Genomic DNA, 22,069 nt, shown 5'->3' with positions numbered 1-22,069 from the left:
AGCTAACGTACCCCAGAATAGACTTGGCAAAATCAAACCCATTGGAGTAAAGGGGCAGTACCTTGGCGCTCGGGAAGTTGTCTACAGAGTCCTCTTCTAGAACAAGAGGTCACAGGTATAGGTTGGGAGGCGATGGATTTAAGATGAGGGGAAACTTCTGCTTGTAGAGGGTGGTGAATTTATGGAACTCAGTGCCCCGTAGCGCAGTGGAGTCTAAATCATTGAATGGTTTCAAAAAGAAAATAGATATATTTCTAATAAAAACAGGTTAAAGTGATATGGGGAACAGGCGGGAAGGTGGATTTGAGATCAGGGAGAGATCAGCCAAGATCTGATTGAATGGCGGAGCAGGCTTGAAGGACTGCTGCTGCTTCTAATTGCAATGTCGCAAGCAGTGGGGATTGGTGAATAGCAGTTTCTCAGACTCCATTCCCAGCTGGATTTGGGAGTGACGATGTTGAAATGTATCAGAGAGTATTACCTCATGTGTATTTGAGTTTCCGCTCCAGCGCTAATGCGCTGACTCTGAGATTCTCGTTCACCTCATTTGCATTTTGATTGATGCAAATTAAATTTGAATTGGCTGAGAGATGAGGCTGGATATGGGGCCAGCTTCACTACCCCTGGGCTAGGATTTAACCCCGTAATGAAATCAAACAGGATAAATTGGGATGGCATTTTGGTTTTGTTCCCTCCTCTGAGAGTGAGGTGGATCATCCATGGCTCGTATGTACCTCTTTGTGTGAGCTGCAGTCAGCAGAGATGCACGGGGCTCCCGGTGAACATAGAATCCTACAGTGCAGAAGGAGGCCATTTGGCCCATCAAGTCTGCACCAACCACAATCCCACCCAGGGCATACCCTCAAGCGTTTACCTTAGCTAGTCCCCCTCTTGTTACTAAGGGTCAATTTAGCATGGCCAATCCACCTAATCTGCACATCTTTAGAGTGTGGGAGGAAACCAGTGCACCCACAGGAAACCCATGCAGACACAGGGAGAATGTGCAGATTCCGCACAGATGGTGTCCCAAACCGGGAATCGAACCTAGGTCCCTGGCACTGTGAGACAGCAGTGCTAACCATTGTGCCACCGTGCCAGCTCACCTCTGAACAGCCAGCTGCTGAAGGAACATATCAGACAACATTATAGATGTAAAACCCTCAACCCAAAAACCCACCACTGCTATTAGCCAGTCTCTAGGTTTTTTAAATTCTTTTTAGGCTAGCATTTATATCCCATTCCTTATTGCCTTTGAGAACGTGAGCTGTCTTTTGAACCACTGCAGACCCTGTGTACGTACACCCACAGTGCTGTTAGGGAGGCAATTTCAAGATTTTTACATGCGCTGGGTGGTTTGGAGGAGGGGGGAGGGGGAATTGAGGAAAAAAGTTTTACCCAGAGGGTGGTGATGGTCTGGAATGCGCTGCCAGGGAGGGTGGTGCAGACAGGATGCCTCACACCCTTTAAAAAGTACCTGGATGAGCACTCGGCACACCATAACATTCAGGGCTATGGGCCAAGTGCTGGCAAGTGGGATTAGGTAGGCAAGTCAGGGCCTTTCAATGGTCAGTATGGACTCAATGGGCCGAAAGGCCTCTTCTGCAGGGTAGTGTTCTGTGACATGAGTAATTAGTTATCCATGGAGTGCCAGTGCTTCCACCACTCTGTAACAATTAACAGTCTAGGCGTCAGGCACTGGGGAGGTTCATGGGACCATTGAGGAACAGAATCCTTAAAAATGGTCTCCAGGCGATTGCTGCAAGTCGAGGTGTTTTGTCAGGAACTTGTTAAGTTGTTGAGAAGTTGCTGAGTTACTTTTTTGTGACCTCTTTGCCCAGCAAAGATAGCAGATTCCAATCCCCCCTCCCTCCCCCGCTACCGTGCCAGCTCTAACGGGGATCACACTGAGAGTACAGTCTGCTACCTCAGTCGCATGGCCATTCTTACCACGTCAGCCCACACAGTGAGAGTCTGCCAGCTGTTCCACCACAAGGGCATCACAGTGGAGCCTAATCCTGGCCTCAACGAAAACTTTACTGTCCCGTTCACTCTCCTGTTCTTGCCCCTCTTCTCTCACTCTTTTTCTTTCTCTGTTCACCTGTTTTTCTCTCTCCGTCTCAAATCCATAAGATGAGAGAAGAAGGAGGCCATTTGGCCCATCGAGTTTACTCCGCCGTTCAGTGAGATCATGACTCATCTGATGTAATCCTGAACTCCACTTTCCTGCCTTATCCCCATAACTTTTGATTCCCTTACCGATTGAAAATCTATCCATTCTCAGCCTTGAACATATTTAACGACTCAGCCTCTGTGGTAAAGAATTCCACAGATCTATTACCTTCTGAGAGAAGAAGTTCCTTCTCACCTCTGTCTTAAACCTGCTTAGGTTTGTGGGGCGGGGGGGGGGGGAAACGAGAATGTAGGAAAAACGTCTTTATCCAGTGGGTGGTGACGGTCCGGAATGCGCTGGCTGGGAGGGGGACGGGTTGCGTCACATCCTTTAAAAAGTACCTGGATGAGCACTTGGTGCATCATGAGATTCAGAGCTATGGGCCAAGTGCTGGTAAATGGGATTAGGTGTTCCTTGCATGTCAGTTCAGACTTGATGGGCCGAATGGTCTCTTCTGTGCTGTATGACTCAATGAAACAGACGCTCCCTTACTCTGAAATGATGCCCTCTGGTCCTAGACCCTCCCATAAGGACAAACGGCCTCTCAGCATCTTCCCTGCCAAGGCCCTGAGAATCCAATACATCTCGATAAGATCGCCTCCCATTCTTCCAAACTCCAATGAGATCCAAACTGCTCCGCCTCGCCCCATTAGAAAATCCTTCCATACCCGGAATCAACCAAGTGAAACTTCTCTGAACTGCTTCCAATACCAATACATCTTTCCTTAGATAAGGGGACCAAAACTGTTCACAATATTCCAAGTATGGTCTAACTAGTTCTTTGTAAAATTTTAGCAAGGCGTCACTATTTTGATTTTTATCCCTTTGAAATAAAGGTCAACACTACTTTTGCCTGCCCTATAACCTGCTGAATTTGCATGTTAGCTTTTTGTGATTTATGCACAAGGATCCCCATTTCCCTCTGTGCTGCAGCTTTCTGGGTGTTATTTATTTACATTGGCAAGGTCCCAGAGGATTGGAAAACTGCCAATGTTTAAGGATTCTTGGAAGATTACTACCAGTGCATCCACTATCTCTAGCTGTTTCCTTTAATATCTTGGAATGCAACCCATCAGGTTGAAGGGACTTACCAGCCTTGAGCCTGTTAGTTTCCCTCGTACTTTTTTCTCTAGTGATAGTTACTGTATTTATTCTCCCCTCCCCCACCTTTTGCCCCTTGATTATTTAGTATTTGGAATGTTATTAGTGTCTTCCACCTTAAAGATCGACCATAAATATTTATTTAACTCTGGTTCCGCATTATTATTTCCCCAGTCTCATTCTCGAAGGGCCTATGTTCACTTTGGTCTCTCTCTTCCTTTTTATATTTTTAAAGAAGCTCTTACTGTCTGTTTTTATATTACTTGATAGTTACCCTCTGAGCTTATCCTCTTCCTCTTTGTTACTTTTTTGGTCAGCTTTTGTTGGTTTTTAAGACGTTCCCAATCCTGGTTTACCACTAATCTTTGTCACGTTGTATGATTTTTCTTCCAGTTTAATATTCTTAACTCCCTTGGTTAACCTTGGTTGATTTACCCCTTCATAGAATCCTGCTTTCTCACTTTGATGTGCCTTTGTTGTGAGGCTATTTTCATAAACATCTCTGATTGCTGACTAACAATCTTTTCTGCTAATCTCCTTCCCAGTCCATACCAGCCGACTTTGCCCTCATTCCTTTGTAATTACCCTAATTTAAATTTAGCACACTTGTTGCTCACTCTTGTTTCAGACTTTCAAACTGAATATTAAATTTTACCATGTTATGGTCACTATTTCCTAGGGGGTCTTTTACTCTGAGATTGTTTATTAAACCTGCCTCATTACACATTACCAGATCCAAAATAGCCTGACTCCTGGTTGGATCCACAACATATTCACAGAATCATTGAAACCCTACAGTGCAGAAGGAGGCTGTTTGGCCCATCGAGTCTGCACTGACCACATCCCACCCAGACCCTATTCCCGTAACCCCACGTATTTACCCACTAATCCCCCTGACACTAGGGTCAATTTAGCACGGCCAATCAATCTAACCTGCACATCTTTGGACTGAGAAAGGAAACCAGAGCACCCGGAGGAAACCCACGCAGACACGGGGAGAATGTGCAAACTCCACACAGACAGTGACCCGAGGCTGGAATTGAACCCGGGTCCCTGGCGCTATGAGGCAGCAGTGCTAACCACTGTGCCGCCCCAGGTTGCTCTAGGAAACTGTCCTGAATACACTTTGAATTCTTCCTCATGGCTTCCCAATCCACATGAAGATTAAAGTCACCCATGGTTCATGTGCTGCCCTTTTCACATGCCCTCATTATTGCCTGATTTACTCTCCGTCCTGCACTGTACCTGCTGTAAGAGCTTATTGATTAATCCCACCATCATTTTCCCCTTGTTGTTTCTTACTCCACCCATCTACGTCTTCTGAACCAAGATCTTTTCTTGCTATTGTCCTTATTCCATCTCGCACTAACAAAGCTATCCCACCGCCCTTTCCTTCCTGCCTGTCCTTACTAACAGTCATATGCCCCTGAATATTTACTCCCCAGTTTCGATCTCCTTGTAACCATGGGGATTACAAGTAGTGTTTCGGAGTAGAACTTTGACTCTTTTCAGCAGTGCTTACCCGCCACCCCCCGCCGTCCCAGGGTCAGTTGTTAAATAAATCTCAGTCCTGCCTGTGACTTGCTATCACCGTGTGTGGTGGTGGTGGTGGTGGGAGGTACAATCCAGATTAAAAATGAAATTGGAAACCAACCAGAACACCTGGTGAGAGCAAGACACAGTCAGAACCTCAGTGTTTGGTTGGGCGTGAGCCGGGGCTGTTCACATCAGTCAGTCTCTGTTTTGTTGACGGTGCTAATTTTAACCCTGGAGGTCAAGAAGCTGCTCTGAAAGCCCAGCTAACAGGCCGGTGTCCACAGCCTGGGCTGTTTCATCCACTCGTTCTCCACCAACCCTGGCTGTCTCAGCACATCCAACCAGTGGCCGCTCACTGATTAGAGGAGCAAGGGAGGAGCGGGTTGGGGGTTCAGCAGTACTGGGGGTCTGGTTATGAGGAGAAATGAACTGGCTTCCCTTCTTCACTCAACTCCCTCGGTTAGTCACAATGAGGTTAATTTGGAAAGGACCCCTTCCCTTGTGGATGCCTTTTCCCAGTCCAAGTGTATTTGTGTTTTTAAAAGTGACTATTTGACCAGACTTTCTTAAGTTAAAGAATGAGTGAGTTTATTAGTTACTAAAACAGGAGAAGAATAATAAAACATGCACACACGTGCACACACACAATAAAATTTGAGGAGTCCTAAAATAAAAGTTTAAAGGAATGTATGAATCAGTCTTTGATTTGTCTGTGAGCGGAAGATGGTGAAACGTTGCAGCTGTTAAGTTGGGTGATTCCAGTAGCGCTGACTCAAGCAGCTTTGGAGATTCTCAGTTTTGCATTTTAGCTGAAAGGAGTTGACTGTTTCCTTTTTGACTATGGTTTTGCTGACTCGTGACTTGCTTCTAGGAATCAGAGAGGAAGTTTTTACCTGAAAATGCAGGGATGCCTAGTGAATGTTCTTCAGCTTTGATCTTCGCAACGCACATTAGCACAATAGAACTAGAATACCAGACTAGTACATACAGATCATGACTGCAATTGGTATTCCTGGAAAGGTAAAAACACAAACATGTCTTTCTTTCAACTCATGTCCTGGCCACAGTCTGGCATATAACTCTCAGGAGATGGGTTCTGTTGAGATGGTAATCCACCTCCATTGTCTCCACAGGAGATTACAGTTTAGCTTTTCTATTGATCTCTTCCTATGAAGAATCTCTGTCAGAGGTTTCTCTTCAGATGCAACTTTCTATAGTCTTTCTTGGGACTGAGAGCACCCACACACAAACTTTCCAGACAGTCACTGAATTATAAGAAACATAGAATCTACAGTGCAGAGGAGGCCATTTGGCCCATTGAATCTGCACCAACCACAATCCCACCCAGATCCTATCCCCATAACGCCATCCATTTACCCTGCTAATCCCTTGACATTGACTGTCATCCTGTGACTGCCCCCTCATGATGGAACCTGCCTGTGTGCACCAAACAAGACAGGATCTGTGATGCCTCATGTCATTGAACAGTCCGCTCATTCTCCCATCTAGGCTTATGTGGAGTGGGGCGAGGGCTGGTTTCTTGACATTCATTCGGATCATTCATTAACCTCAATGGTTGTCAAATAGGAGGCAGAGAGTGGGGGTCAATGGGTGCTATTCGGATTGGCGGTTGGTGACTAGTGGGGTGCCCCAGGGGTCGGTGCTGGGGCCTCAGCTATTTACCATTTATATAGATGATCTGGAGGAGGGAACCGAGTGCAGGGTGTCGAAATTTGCTGATGACACCAAGATTGGGGGAAAGGCAAATTGTGCGGAGGGTGTGGAGAGTCTGCAGAAGGATCTAGATAGGCTGGGCGAATGGGCCAGGAAATGGCAAATGGAATTTAATGTTGGCAAGTGTGAGGTGGTCCACTTTGGTAGGAAGAATGGTAGGAAGGACTATTACTTACGTGGCGAAAAACTGCAGCAGGCGACGGTGCAGAGGGACCTCGGGGTCCTTGTGCATGAGTCGCAAAAACCCAGCTTGCAGGTGCAGCAGGTGGTCAGGAAGGCGAATGGGATGCTGGCCTTCATAGCGAGGGGGATTGAATATAAAAGTAGGGAGGTCTTGCTGCAGCTGTATAGGGCATTGGTGAGGCCGCAGCTGGAGTACTGTGTGCAGTTTTGGGCGCCGCACCTGCGCCAGGATATTTTGGCCCTGGAGGGAGTGCAGAGGAGGTTTACTAGGCTGATACCGGAGTTGAGGGGATTGAGCTATGAGGAGAGGCTGAATAAACTAGGCTTGTACTCGTTAGAGTTTAGAAGAATGAGGGGAGATCTCATTGAGACGTATAAGATGATGAATGGGATGGATAGGATAGAGGTGGAGAGACTCTTCCCGCTCAAAAAAGACAGTAGGACTAGGGGGCACAGCCTCAAGATAAAGGGGAGGCGGTTTAGAACAGAGTTGAGGAGGAACTTCTTCACTCAAAGGGTGGTGAATCTCTGGAATTCTCTGCCCGTTGAAGTGGTGGAGGCTGCCTCGCTAAATATTTTTAAGAAGCGGGTTGATGGGTTCTTGATAAGAGAGGGGATTAAGGGTTATGGGGAGAGGGCGGGAAAGTGGAACTGAGCCACAACAGATCAGCCATGATCTTATTGAATGGCGGGGCAGGCTCGAAGGGCTAGATGGCCTACTCCTGCTCCTATTTCTTATGTTCTTATTATGTTCAATCTACACTGACCACAACACAATAACTTTTGCGGAAAGGATTAAGACGTGGAATGCCGGGTTACTCAATGGGAGTTTGTTTCTTGAACTACACCACCTAAAGATCCCCCACGTTGCCGGAAAATCGGATATAATTGCGGATGCCCTGCCCAGAACTTGAGGAGATCCAGTTAGAACTGAGAAGATAATATTGACCCAAGACTGGGAAAATTAATGCGTATTTATTTTATATTTATTTATGTTTCACTCCTTTTGCAATGACACGAGAATGAATCTCACTTTGAACTTTTAAGTAAGGTACGTGTTTATAAAAAAAAAAGGATTGACAAGCCAAAGGCAGCTGAGAATGTAACTTCTGAGAATGTAATGTAAAGGCAGCATGGTGGCACAGTGGTTAGCACTGCTGCCTCACTGTGCCAGGGAACCAGGTTCAATTCTGGCCTCAGGTCACTATCTGTGTGGAGTTTGCATGTTCTCCCAGTGTCTGTGTGGGTTTCCCCTGGGTGCTCCGGTTTCCTCCCACTGTCTGCAAGACGTGCTGGTTAGGTGGATTGGCCATACTAAATTGCCCCTTAGTGTCAGGGGGGTTAGCAGGGTGAATGTGTGGGAATAGAGCCTGTGGTCGGTATTGTAGTCAGTACAGAGTCGGTGGGCCGAATGGCCTGCTTCTGCCCTGTAGAGATTCTATGTCTGATTCTCTACCTGGGGTTCTGGGGGGCCATGCGAGCTGGGGAGTCCTGCAGAAAGCAGAAACAGGGCTGGGTGCATCCTGCTCGATCTGATTCAGTGTCAGAGGGTGACCTGTGCACCTGGCCACGAGGACGCTGGAATTTCGGGAATTGGGGTTGGAGAGACTGACCGCTTCCCTGCTCTCTTTGGCAGGTCGGGTTTGCAGTGAGTTGGGACGGTCCGAGTTTGCCTCCCGGCTGGAGATCCAGTTAAGGAGTGAGAGCAGAGAAGAAAAAGATCATTGAGTACAGGCAGAAAGCGACAGGCATTTTAAAATAAACTCCCCTCGACTCGCCCTGTTATTTATAACAACTCCTGGGGCTTCGAGAGTAGGTCAGCGTCTAAGACCGCTGGTGGTTCGTGGCTGAGATGTAAGAGAGAGAGAGGGGCCTATCTCACTTGTTTTAACACAGGGTGACGCCCTTCAGTGTGACACCTCCCTCCTTCCCCATATGGATAGCCCCCAGAGAAATACCCCTCCATCCTCCTCAACCCGAATCCCTCCTCCCACAGAGCTAAAGGAAAGACGCAACAAATGGCACGTCTCAGTCCATCTGTCCATCCACTCCCTCACTGCAGAGGGGGAAGCGGCTTAGTGAGAAGGAGAGTGTGTGTGCACACGAGGATGTGGTGAAGTATTAAAAGCTGCAGCTGTAACTGAAGAGAGTTAGTCAGCAGTTCCGCAGCCAGATATTGAAAGTCCAGAGTTTGAGGCGAGGTTCTGGCCCCTCCTCTCCCAGCCATCCTGCCTGATCTCACACTCCATCAGCCATCATTCCTTTTGATTTGATTTATTATTGTCACATGTATTAACACACAGTGAGAAGTATTGTTTCTTGCGCGCTATACAGACAAAGCATACAGTTCATAGAGAAGGAAAGGAGAAGGTGCAGAATGTAGTGTTACAGTCATAGCCAGGGTGTAGAGAAAGATCAACTTACTGCAAGGTAGGTCCATTCAAAAACCTGACAGCAGCAGGGAAGAAGCTATTATTGAGTCGGTTGGTACGTGACCTCAGACTTTTGCATCTTTTTCCCAACAGGGGAAGGTGGAAGAGAGAATGTCCGGGGTACGTGGGTCCTTAATTATGCTGGCTGCTTTTCCAAGGCAGCGGGAAGTGTAGACAGAGTCAATGGATGTGAGGCTGGTTTGTGTGATGGGCTGGGCTACTTCATAACCCTTGTGTAGTTCCTTGCAGTCTTGGGCAGAGTAGGTGCCATACCAAGCTGCGATACAACCGGAAAGAATGCTTTCTATGGTGTACGTGTAAAAGATGATGAGAGTCATAGCCGATGTGCCAAATTTCTTCTGAGAAAGCCGAGACATTGGTGGACTTGCTTAACTATAATGTCAGCATGGGGGGGACCAGGACGGGTTGGTGACCTGGACACCTAAAAACTTGAACCTCTCGGCCATTCCTACTTCGTCCCTATTGATGTGGACAGAGGCATATTCTCCTTTACGCCACCTTAAGTCGATGACAATCTCCTTTGTTTTGTTGACATTGAAGGAGAGATTACTGTTGCCGCAGCAGTTCACCAGATTCTCTATCTCATTCCTGTACTCTGTCTCGTCATTGTTTGAGATCCTGGGTTTCTCATTCCCACTCCCCACTTACACATGGCTGAGAAACCCAGCATTCCCAGTGCAGAGGAGGGGCAAACCTCTGTCTGTGGGGCGGGCGGCCCTGCAGCTCGCTGTTGTCCTGTATGGCCAGTTATCAACGCACATGAGCCTGCAGAGTAATTTACAGAGTAAAGTCTGTTCAACCGTGGGGAGAATCACAGCCTAGCTCCATCCACTCCATAAACCAGGGCTGGTTACAGCCGGGGTCACGGTGCAGTGAGCAGACCAGAGATTGTTTCCCATCACCAATCGGGCGTCCGTGGAAATGGACACCCCGTCCCTTCTCCAGACGAAGAATGGGCGAGGTCTTGGAGGTCTCTGAGAAGTCCTTCCACCCTCCCCCCTCCCGCCCCCCGTGAGTGTCAACACTGTCTGGATTGGAGGGAGAAAGCTCACACAAAGTGATGCTTCCCTTAGTGCAAAAGTCCACTGCCTCTCGCTGGTTTGGTTATCCAAGGAGAGGGAAAGCTCGTTTACCAGAAAAGGCACCACAATAACTGTGACTATCCCAACACTGACCATCATTCACTGACTGTCACTGCCTCCCCACACCCAGTCCTCACAAAGGACAAAGCCCAGCACGCCCCATGAGGAACTAACATCACCCAATGTCCATCTGAGCAAGAGGAACCTTGCAAAAGATGATTTCACCCTCCTTCCTCTTTTCATCTTGCAACACTTCCACTTCAACTTTAGCTCCCCACACCAACATTTTTTTAAAAATGTTTAATTTTAACTTCCCTGGCAGGAATTCTGTGTGAAAAGCCTGAATCAGTGGGCCCCGTGTCCAAAGCAACAGTGCTGACACACTGTCTGATCCCAGGACCCCTAACTGTGATCCTTACTGAGGCCCCAGATAGGCTTCCCCTCGGAGTAGATCAGGGAGAATCAGCCCCGTCTAGGCCCGAACGTGCAGAGCCAGCACACAGCCCAGTGGAGAGATGACTTGAGGGGGTTGACGCTGTTGCCATCATGGTGGGTCAGAGGTGAAAAGTCTGGGCCACAGGTCAGAGGGGCAATTGGAAAATTGGGAATGAGCGTGGCAGGCAATGTCACTGGATTGGATTGAGATGGGAAGTGGTTCCTCTCATGAGTGAGTAGACTGCTCACCATTTACTCTTTGGGTTAATATGTGATTGGGCAAGGTACTGGCATTCGTCCTAGTGTGAGCTTGCTAGAACAGCGAGGAAAATTGACGTATAGACCATGACTACCAAGAAAAATAACTGAGAGAGGGAGGGATAGGACAGGGAACTTTAACCTGCCAAGGAAGCTGGTTATGCCTCTGCGTCACTGATAGCCCCCCTTCCTTTGTCTCTCTGTCTCATGGATAATCCCTGCCGCCACCCCCCCCTCCTTTCCTGCCCCCCATCGGTTCTCCTATCGTTCTGTGGTGGAGATGGTCTGTACCACATGTGTATAACTGACCCCCTTCACACCCCACCCTCTGGTCACCTATCCTTTGACACCCCCAGGATGGGGCACCTGTTCGATAACCTGTGGCCGCTTCCCCCCACCCCCCCCAAGTCCGTGGTTCATTGGAGCAGCTGATGGTATGAGTCGGTGCTTTGGAGTCATGTTGGAGACTCTGCCTGTTGACATTGAGTGAGTCCCAATTACCATTGGTTACTCATTAATTCTTATTACTCAACATGCTCCCTGCTGCTCTGAAGCTGACGATTCCTCCAGCCTCTGTCTCCTGGGACACCAGTGGTATGCGTTATTAAACCCATGATGGAATATTTGTAAAAGTGTCCCAGAGACTGTCAGCGAGAATCAGATTACATCACAGATGTTTGTATCAATACCTCACTCTGCCTTTTCTCCTCTTTCCCTCCCTCACTCCCTCCCTTGGCCCTTCCCTCCCCTTCTTCCCTCCCTGGCCCCCGTCCCTCCCCCGTCCTGGTCCACCCATGCCGACACTATAGTTAAGAAAGCCCAGCACTTTCTCAGAAGACTAAGGAAATTTGACATTTCAGCTATGGGTCTCTGATTTTTACAGATGCATCATAGAAAGCATTCTTTCCGGTTGTATCACAGCTTGGTATGAATCCCAGTTCTCTGTCCAAGAATTACAAAAGGTTGTGAATGTAGCCCAGTCCATCGCACAAACCAGCCCCCCATCCATTGACTCTGTCTACACTTCCCGCTGCCTCGGCAAAGCAGCCAGAATAATTAAGGACCCCACGCACCCCGGACGTTCTCTCTTCCACCTTCTTCCGTTGGGAAAGGGATACAAATTCTGAGGTCACGTACCGACCGACTCAAGAACAGCTTCTTCCCTGCTGCTGTCAGACTTTTGAACGGATCTACCTTGCAGTAAGTTGATCTTTCTCTACACCCTAGCTGTGACTGTAACACTACATTCTGCAATCTCTCCTTTCCCTCTCTATGAACAGTATGTTTTATCTGTATAGCGCGCAAGAAACAATACTTTTCACTGTGTGTTAATACGTGACAATAATAAATCAAATCAAACCCCTCGCCCCTTCCCTCCCTCACAAGGAAGAGTCTGGAATTGTCCCTTTTCCTCATTTTACTCCTGAGTTGATGGAATTCCAGCGGAATAGTTTCTGATCCTCTAACAAGCCCCTGAACTGCCTCCTGCAGAATGCGGATGTGTTTGTTGGTTGAGTGTGTGAGGTTTTGTTCTGAGCTGTTCCTTGTGCAGACGCTGCAAAGCAGGGTGCCGGTCAGTTTCAATGCATTTGGCTGAGATTAGCTCAGGAAACTGTGGTGACGCAGAGTGAGGGAATTAGCAGAGACGTGCCTGGACTGGTAAGCAGACTGTGTCCTGGAATGTGATAGAGGGAGCTACCCAGAGACGAGGGCTAGACACTTCTCCCTGACTTGGGAAGGTATCAAAGTCTGTGTGCGCGTGCATCCATGGTATGTCCGCACGTGTACCCATCATGCACATACCCGTGGAGCGTGCGCGCCTAGCCGTGGCGTATGTACACATGAGCATGTGTGTATATGTGTCTGTGTACCAGAAGGCGGCTGACCCCTTGTAACTGCCCCAGCTGGGAGGGGGAGAAACATGAAGCTGCTTAGAGATATCAGCCATTCAGAGTTGACTGCATTCACTTTGCAGCCGCTTTCCAACTCCAAGGCGGGGTGCAGGCAGATGCAATAAGTGTACAGTGAACAGGCCGGGGTTCCGCACACACAAACTGGAGCTAATCGGGGTGTTTACTATGGTGAAGGGGCGGTGACTGCCCCTTTAAGGGCAGCACAGCAGAAGAGGGTCACCTGGCTCTGGGGACCAGTTGGGGCTGAGAGTGGGTGATCTCCCCTGGGGGGGTGGAGTCCTCCCCCAGGCAGAAGACAGTCTGAAGGCGACTCTTGGAGGGATATCCGGCCGCTTTGCCAGTCTCTGTACAGTCCTTGTTAATAAATCCCCTCTGTGTTCCTGCTGACGTCTGCAGCCCATCGTTACTGAAGGGATTAACTTCGAGCCCATACTGGGGCCATCGATAGATGATAATGGTTAATAAATCCACAGGGGATTCAGGAGAAACTTCCCTCCCAATGGAGTGATGAGAGCGTGGAGCTGGTTCCCCCAGGGAATGTCCGAGGGGAATGCCACAGATACATTTCAGGGGAATGTGGGCAGACGTGACAGAGAAAGATATCAAAGCTTGGTTAACCAGCCGAGGTGAAGGAGGGCGGGGAGAGGCTCACGTACAGCATAAACATCCAGATAAATCAGAGGGGCCGAATGGCCTCTTCCTGTGCTGTAAGATTCCATGTGAAACTCCCAGAAAATTATACTGAATGAGAGAGACAGCCCCACCCTCATCGCTCTGTTACCCCTCCCCCCACCACACCTCCCTCCCTTCCCCCATTTCCCCCTCCCCCCACCCCCTCTCCCACCACAACAACACCTCCCCCCGCACCTGCCCCTGCCCCTTCCCCTTCCCCCCAGCTCCACCTCCCCCTTCCCAGTCCCCCCAGCTCCCCCTTTCCCATCCCCGCCACCTCCCCCTCCCCCATCTGGATGGCCATAAAACATTAGATAGGGGTCATGGGTAGAGAGGTGGTGTTGAGATGGCAGCATGGGCTCGTTGGGCCGAAGGGCCTGTTTCCCAGGCTGATTTTGTTCTTTGTTCATCTCCCCAGCTCCACCTCTCCCTCCCCCGTCCCTCCAGATCCCCCTTCCCTGACCCTGCCCCTCCCCCGTCCCTCCCAGCTCCACCTGCCCCTTCCCCGTCCCCCTCTTCCCGCTCTGCCTCCGGTCTTTGTGACGAGCTTTGTCTGTATCCCTGGCAGGTACGATGCTGGGAAAGACGGATTCATCGACCTGATGGAACTGAAACTAATGATGGAGAAGCTGGAAGCTCCACAGACTCACCTGGGACTGAAGAACATGATCAAGGAGGTGGACGAGGACTTTGATGGAAAGCTGAGTTTCCGAGAGGTGGGTTTGGGGATTGGTGGGGGTTTGGGGTTGGTGAGGGTTCACTCAGGGACAGGCTCACAGCAAATATCAGACATTCAACAAGAACACTGCCTCGGCTGACTGACTTCCAGCTTTACAGCCCACCCAACCAGCTTCAACTAACCAGGACTAACCAGCAACCAGCAGTAGTCCTGGGTTAGTTAGTGTGCTGCACCGACCCCGGTTACTGGGTTGGTCAGTCTGATGTACAGACCCCGGTTACTGGGTTGGTCAGTGTGATGCACAGACCCCGGTTACTGGGTTGGTCAGTCTGATGTACAGACCCCGGTTACTGGGTTGGTCAGTGTGATGTACAGACCCCGGTTACTGGGTCGGTCAGTGTGATGCACAGACCCCGGTTACTGGGTTGGTCAGTGTGATGTACAGACCCCGGTTACTGGGTTGGTCAGTGTGATGTACAGACCCCGGTTACTGGGTTGGTCAGTGTGATGCACAGACCCCGGTTACTGGGTTGGTCAGTGTGATGTACAGACCCCGGTTACTGGGTTGGTCAGTCTGATGCACAGACCCCGGTTACTGGGTTGGTCAGTCTGATGCAGAGACCCCGGTTACTGGGTTGGTCAGTGTGATGCACAGACCCCGGTTACTGGGTTGGTCAGTGTGATGCACCGACCCCGGTTACTGGGTTGGTCAGTGTGATGTACAGACCCCGGTTACTGGGTTGGTCAGTGTGATGCACAGACCCCGGTTACTGGGTTGGTCAGTCTGATGCACAGACCCCGGTTACTGGGTTGGTCAGTGTGATGTACAGACCCCGGTTACTGGGTCGGTCAGTGTGATGTACCGACCCCGGTTACTAGGTTGGTCAGTCTGATGCACCGACCCCGGTTACTGGGTTGGTCAGTGTGATGTACAGACCCCGGTTACTGGGTTGGTCAGTGTGATGCACAGACCCCGGTTACTGGGTTGGTCAGTGTGATGCACAGACCCCGGTTACTGGGTTGGTCAGTGTGATGCACAGACCCCGGTTACTGGGTTGGTCAGTGTGATGTACTGACCCCGGTTACTGGGTTGGTCAGTGTGATGCACAGACCCCGGTTACTGGGTTGGTCAGTGTGATGCACAGACCCCGGTTACTGGGTTGGTCAGTGTGATGCACAGACCCCGGTTACTGGGTTGGTCAGTGTGATGCACAGACCCCGGTTACTGGGTTGGTCAGTGTGATGCACAGACCCCGGTTACTGTGTTGGTCAGTGTGATGCACCGACCCCGGTTACTGGGTTGGTCAGTCTGATGTACAGACCCCGGTTACTGTGTTGGTCAGTGTGATGTACAGACCCCGGTTACTGGGTTGGTCAGTCTGATGCACAGACCCCGGTTACTGGGTTGGTCAGTGTGATGTACAGACCCCGGTTACTGGGTCGGTCAGTGTGATGTACCGACCCCGGTTACTAGGTTGGTCAGTCTGATGCACCGACCCCGGTTACTGGGTTGGTCAGTGTGATGTACAGACCCCGGTTACTGGGTTGGTCAGTGTGATGCACAGACCCCGGTTACTGGGTTGGTCAGTGTGATGTACAGACCCCGGTTACTGGGTTGGTCAGTGTGATGTACTGACCCCGGTTACTGGGTTGGTCAGTGTGATGCACAGACCCCGGTTACTGGGTTGGTCAGTGTGATGTACAGACCCCGGTTACTGGGTTGGTCAGTGTGATGTACTGACCCCGGTTACTGGGTTGGTCAGTGTGATGCACAGACCCCGGTTACTGGGTTGGTCAGTGTGATGTACAGACCCCGGTTACTGGGTTGGTCAGTCTGATGCACCGACCCCGGTTACTGGGTTGGTCAGTGTGATGTACAGACCCCGGTTACTGGGTTGGTCAGTGTGATGCACAGACCCCGGTTACTGGGTTGGTCAGTGTGATGTACAGACCCCGGTTACTGGGTTGGTCAGTGTGATGTACTGACCCCGGTTACTGGGTTGGTCAGTGTGATGCACAGACCCCGGTTACTGGGTTGGTCAGTGTGATGCACAGACCCCGGTTACTGGGTTGGTCAGTCTGATGTACAGACCCCGGTTACTGTGTTGGTCAGTCTGATGTACAGACCCCGGTTACTGTGTTGGTCAGTGTGATGCACAGACCCCGGTTACTGGGTTGGTCAGTCTGATGTACAGATCCCGGTTACTGGGTTGGTCAGTCTGATGTACAGACCCCGGTTACTGTGTTGGTCAGTCTGATGTACAGACCCCGGTTACTGTGTTGGTCAGTGTGATGCACAGACCCCGGTTACTGTGTTGGTCAGTCTGATGTACAGACCCCGGTTACTGGGTTGGTCAGTGTGATGCACAGACCCCGGTTACTGGGTTGGTCAGTGTGATGCACAGACCCCGGTTACTGGGTTGGTCAGTGTGATGCACAGACCCCGGTTACTGGGTTGGTCAGTCTGATGCACAGACCCCGGTTACTGGGTTGGTCAGTGTGATGCACAGACCCCGGTTACTGGGTTGGTCAGTGTGATGCACAGACCCCGGTTACTGGGTTGGTCAGTGTGATGCACAGACCCCGGTTACTGGGTTGGTCAGTGTGATGCACAGACCCCGGTTACTGGGTTGGTCAGTGTGATGTACAGACCCCGGTTACTGGGTTGGTCAGTGTGATGCACAGACCCCGGTTACTGGGTTGGTCAGTGTGATGCACAGACCCTGGTTACTGGGTTGGTCAGTGTGATGTACAGACCCCGGTTACTGGGTTGGTCAGTGTGATGCACAGACCCCGGTTACTGGGTTGGTCAGTGTGGTGTACAGACCCCGGTTACTGGGTTGGTCAGTGTGATGTACAGACCCCGGTTACTGGGTTGGTCAGTCTGATGCACAGACCCCGGTTACTGGGTTGGTCAGTGTGATGCACAGACCCCGGTTACTGGGTTGGTCAGTGTGATGCACAGACCCCGGTTACTGGGTTGGTCAGTGTGATGCACAGACCCCGGTTACTGGGTTGGTCAGTGTGATGCACAGACCCCGGTTACTGGGTTGGTCAGTCTGATGCACAGACCCCGGTTACTGGGTTGGTCAGTGTGATGCACCGACCCCGGTTACTGGGTTGGTCAGTGTGATGCACAGACCCCGGTTACTGGGTTGGTCAGTGTGATGCACAGACCCCGGTTACTGGGTTGGTCAGTCTGATGCACAGACCCCGGTTACTGGGTTGGTCAGTGTGATGCACCGACCCCGGATACTGGGTCGGTCAGTGTGATGCACAGACCCCGGTTACTGGGTTGGTCAGTGTGATGCACAGACCCCGGTTACTGGGTTGGTCAGTGTGATGCACAGACCCCGGTTACTGGGTCGGTCAGTGTGATGTACAGACCCCGGTTACTAGGTTGGTCAGTGTGATGCACTGACCCCGGTTACTAGGTTGGTCAGTCTGATGCACAGACCCCGGTTACTGGGTCGGTCAGTGTGATGCACAGACCCCGGTTACTGGGTTGGTCAGTGTGATGCACCGACCCCGGTTACTGGGTTGGTCAGTGTGATGTACAGACCCCGGTTACTGGGTTGGTCAGTGTGATGTACAGACCCCGGTTACTGGGTTGGTCAGTGTGATGTACTGACCCCGGTGACTGGGTTGGTCAGTGTGATGTACAGACCCCGGTTACTGGGTCGGTCAGTGTGATGCACAGACCCCGGTTACTGGGTCGGTCAGTCTGATGCACAGACCCCGGTGAGTAAGAATGCGAGTGAGTTGTAAAGATCGGGGATTTGGTCGTGGGTTCCGAGCGCTGCGCTGGGTGCTTTTCCTTGTTCCCCCCGGCTATAGGTCGGCACTTATGGCTCTTCCCAAATTGCCCACGAGAAGGCCCCCAGGCTGTGTTCCCACAGTCCACGTGGTGTAGGTACACCCACCGTGCTGTTCGGCAGGGTGCTCTGGGATGGTGACCTGTTTTGCGATGGCAACGTTACCGGAACAATCTGTTCAGTAAACTCATCTTTGATTCCTGGCAGCACATTCTGGCCTGAAACAGAATCGTTTTAAATGTTGGTGACAGAAGGTGTGTGCGACATTATCATCGTAACCATGTCCCTTCTCCCCAGCTCTGCGCTCCCCCCCACCCCCCCCCGCAACCCGAGCTTCCGTTCAGCTGTGTTACAGGTGGAAATAAATGGTCACTGTCTATTCCCGTGGGCAGATCCTGACCATGGGTGCAGCAGTTGAGCTGTATCCCTAAAACCAAACCCAACAGGGATTCCTGCAAAGGCAGGAAGGAGTTCCTGGAGAAGGAGAGGGAAAGACCCCGGATAGTTACTGTGCTGCTGTCACCCTCTCCTGGTCACTTTGCATACTGCACTAGCCTTGCTCCAAAGTTTAACATCTTAGTTTAACACAGTTCGTGCTTTATTTTTTAAAAAAAGCACAAATTGAAAAATGACCCAGTGATTCGAATTTAGCGTCGTAAATAATATCTGATCGGGAATTACCTGACGAGTTGAGTTGAAGCTCTTCACGGAGGGGTCAGTGACCTGTTCCGGGTGTTGCTGCATCAAGAAATATTCCAGTCGTAATCCAGTAACTTCATCCAGAAGGGGAGGTCGGAGTACAACAACACAGGAGAGAATTCGAGTGAAGCTCTCCTCATTATTAAAAGGGAGGCATGGTGGCACAGTGGTTAGCATTGCTGCCTCACAGCGCCAGGGACCCAGGTTCAATTCCCAGCTTGGGTCTCTGTCTGCACATGGTCCGCACATTCTCCTCGTGTCTGCTTGGGTTTCCTCCGGGTGCTCCAGTTTCCTCCCACAGTCCGAAAGACGTGCTGGTTAGGGGTGCATTGACCATGCTAAATTCTCCCTCAGTGTACCCAAACAGGAGTGTGGCGACTGGGGGATTTTCACAGTAACTTCATTGCAGTGTTACTGTAAGCCTACTTGTGACACTAATGCATAAACTTTAACTTTAAATGGCATTGGCTTATTCACTGAAAACTAACGTATAAACTGATTATCTCTTGACTTAGAATCTTAGAACAGTGCAGGAGGCGGCTAATTGGCCCATCAGGACTGTACTATCTCTTACCCAGACATACCACATAACCTCATGTATTTAGCAGGCTAATCCCTGAACCCGTATATTTTGGGACACTAAGGGACAATTTAACATGGCCAATGCACCTAACCCGCACATCTTTTGGACTGTGGGGGGGTAACAGGAGCACCCGGAGGAAACCCACACAGACACAAGGAGAATGTGCAAACTCCACACAGACAGTCACTCAAGGTCGGAATTGAACTCGGGTCCTTGGTGCTATGAGACAGCAGTGTTAACCACTGTGTCACCATACCACCCACATGACTTGCTGGGCTATTTTTAGAGCCAACCGCATTTCTGTGGAACTGGAGTCACATGTGACCCAGATGAGTTGTTCTGATAATCGACAATTACTTACAGTATTTTTTTTTTGAAACTGAATTCTAATTTCTGCCACGGTGGGTTAGGTTTGAACCCGGGTCTTTACCCTGAGTCTCTGGATTGCCGGTCTAGTGACAATCCCACTGAGCCACTGTCTCTCACTCACTGTGACCTCCCAGTAAACACTAGGCTGGATGTTGTCCCGGTGTCCATTCAGCCCTAACTGCAACTCTCTGCCCACTGCTCCCAGACACTGAATCCCCGTTTTCCCCCTTCCTCTCCTCCAGTTCCTGCTGATTTTCCGGAAAGCAGCCGCGGGGGAGTTGGCCGAAGACAGTGGTTTGCACGTTCTGGCCCAGTTATCTGAGATCGATGTCTCCACGGAGGGAGTAAAAGGAGCCAAAACCTTCTTCGAAGCCAAAGTAAGCACTGCAGCAACTTTAATCGCTTGTGTCAATTTCAGCGCTGGTATGGAATTGCATTTACAGCACAGGAAACAGGCCATTCGGCCCAGCTGGCCAATGCTTGTCTTTATCTGCTCCACACAATCCTTCCCTCCACCAACGTCATCTCATCCTATCTGTACATCCTTCTATCCTTTTTCCCTCATCTTTACAAAAGACTAGGAGGGTACGAGTAGGCCATTCGGCCCCTCGAGCCTGGCTCTGCCATTCAGTGCAACCAGGGCTGATCTGATGGTAACCTCAACTCCAAACATTCCTGTTTGTTCCTAATAACCTTTCACCCCCACCCCCCAAATGCTTACCAAAAGGCTATCCATCTGTGGTTTAAAAATACTCCAGCACTCTTTGTTCCCACTGCCTTTTGAGGAAAAGCATTCCAAAGATACTCAACCCCCTGAGAGGAAGAATTTCTCCTCGTCTCTGTCCTAAATGAATGATCCCTTATTTTTAAACAGTGACCACCCTCCACCCTCCCAGTTCTAGATTCTCCCACAAGGGGAAACCTCTTCTCCACGTCCACCCTCTCGAGAACGCTCAGGACTGTGCATTTTCAAGCAAGTGGCCTCTTACTGTTTGAAACTCCAGCAGATAGAACCCTCACCTGTCCAACCTCCCCTCAAAGACAACCCGTCCATTCCAGGTATTGGTCTGGTAAATGTTAAAACATAGAAGCTGGAAGTAGGAGTAGGCCCTTCCAGCCTGCTCCATCATTCATTTTGATCATGGCTTATCATCGAATTCAATATCCTGATTCCCGTCTGTTCCTTCCACATCCCTTGATCCCTAAGAGCTAATTCCAAAGTAAAAATGCTGGAAAATCTCAGCAGGTCTGGCAGCATCTGAGAGAAAAGAGCTGACGTTTCTGAGTCCAGATGACCCTTGGTCAAAGCCTACGTGTGACAGATGACCCTCGGTCAAAGCCTACGTGTGACAGATGACCCTTGGTCAAAGATATATCCAATTTCTTCTTGAAATCAGCTGTGAAAATCCTGGTCAGATCCTCTTTCTGGAAAAGGTGATTTGCCCAAAGACACAAATTTTCACGCCAACAACCAACCAATCGGCTTCACCGCTCTGCTGGAACCCTTCTCTGAGCTGCTTCCAATGCGTTTACATCTTTGTTTAAATAAGGTAACCAGTACGGTACACACCACTCCAGATGTGGTCTCGCCAGTGCCCTGTTTAACTGCAACGTGATCCCCCTCCTTTTGTAGCCAGTTCCCCCCCCCTGCCGCTGTGTGGGTCCAATGGCCTGATTCCATGCTGTCGATTTCAGGTTATTATAAATAGCTGGTTTATTTATGCGGTTGGATCGTTTGAAGGGCCCGGGCCCAGGTTTTCCATCAGCGTGGGGGCTTCTTCCGCTACCAGCCGGCTGTGGTGTGACGCCGGACAGCCGCGGGTATGGCACTCCGAGCTGATGACGAAAGGTGTGCTTCCTCCGCAGCTCATGGCCATTAATGAGTCGAATCGATTCGAGCAGGAGATCAAGGAGGAGCAGGAGGAGAAGAAGAAACAGGCTGAGCAGAAACGGAAGAAGCAAGCGGCCTTCAAAGAGCTGCAGTCGGCATTCAAGTAAAGCCACTGTCCCATTGGGGATGCAGGGCTGGTGGGGTGGGGGGGGGGGGAGGGAGGGGGGTGGGGGGGATGGGTTGGTGACACTGGAGGATCCGGCTTCCAAAATCTTAGCAAAGACCGATAAGGTTGACTGCCTTTTATTCTTAATGAAGTGGTTTAACGGCGAGGGTTACTGAGCAGCCAGAGTACACTCGAGATGACCATAATGACCAACTCGGGTGGGCGGAGCTGGAGCCACTTCCTGTTACCACCTCAGACGCGCATTTTACCAGCAGACTTTTTTGCATCAACTTGTTCCGGGAGAGGCGCATGAGACAATGCCGACTGATGTGTCTTTTAATTGCATCGAGTGAAGATCGCGTCCTGTTGCTTTAGGACTCCCATTATTGT

The 22,069-nt window shown here is 50.2% G+C and overlaps 1 protein-coding gene across 1 annotated transcript in view; it reads left to right on the top strand.

Annotated features, from left to right (window-relative positions):
* The window catches only part of efhd2 (EF-hand domain family, member D2), a 29,450-nt gene extending 7,740 nt beyond the window's left edge, over positions 1-21,710 (top strand). Inside the window, exons 2-4 of the mRNA XM_080215082.1 lie at positions 14,106-14,253; positions 19,925-20,059; positions 21,549-21,710. Of these exons, the coding sequence (XP_080071208.1) occupies positions 14,106-14,253; positions 19,925-20,059; positions 21,549-21,680 (415 nt within the window). The 3' untranslated portion in view covers positions 21,681-21,710. The remainder of the gene's footprint in view (positions 1-14,105; positions 14,254-19,924; positions 20,060-21,548) is intronic.
* The last annotated feature ends 359 nt before the right edge of the window (positions 21,711-22,069 follow it).

Source organism: Carcharhinus amblyrhynchos, chromosome 30 (genome assembly GCF_965287045.1).
Source record: "Carcharhinus amblyrhynchos chromosome 30, sCarAmb.v2.hapA, whole genome shotgun sequence".
Classification (NCBI taxonomy): Eukaryota; Metazoa; Chordata; class Chondrichthyes; order Carcharhiniformes; family Carcharhinidae; genus Carcharhinus; species Carcharhinus amblyrhynchos.
Note: the sequence above shows the minus strand (reverse complement) of the source record. Positions and strands in the feature narration are given on the sequence as shown.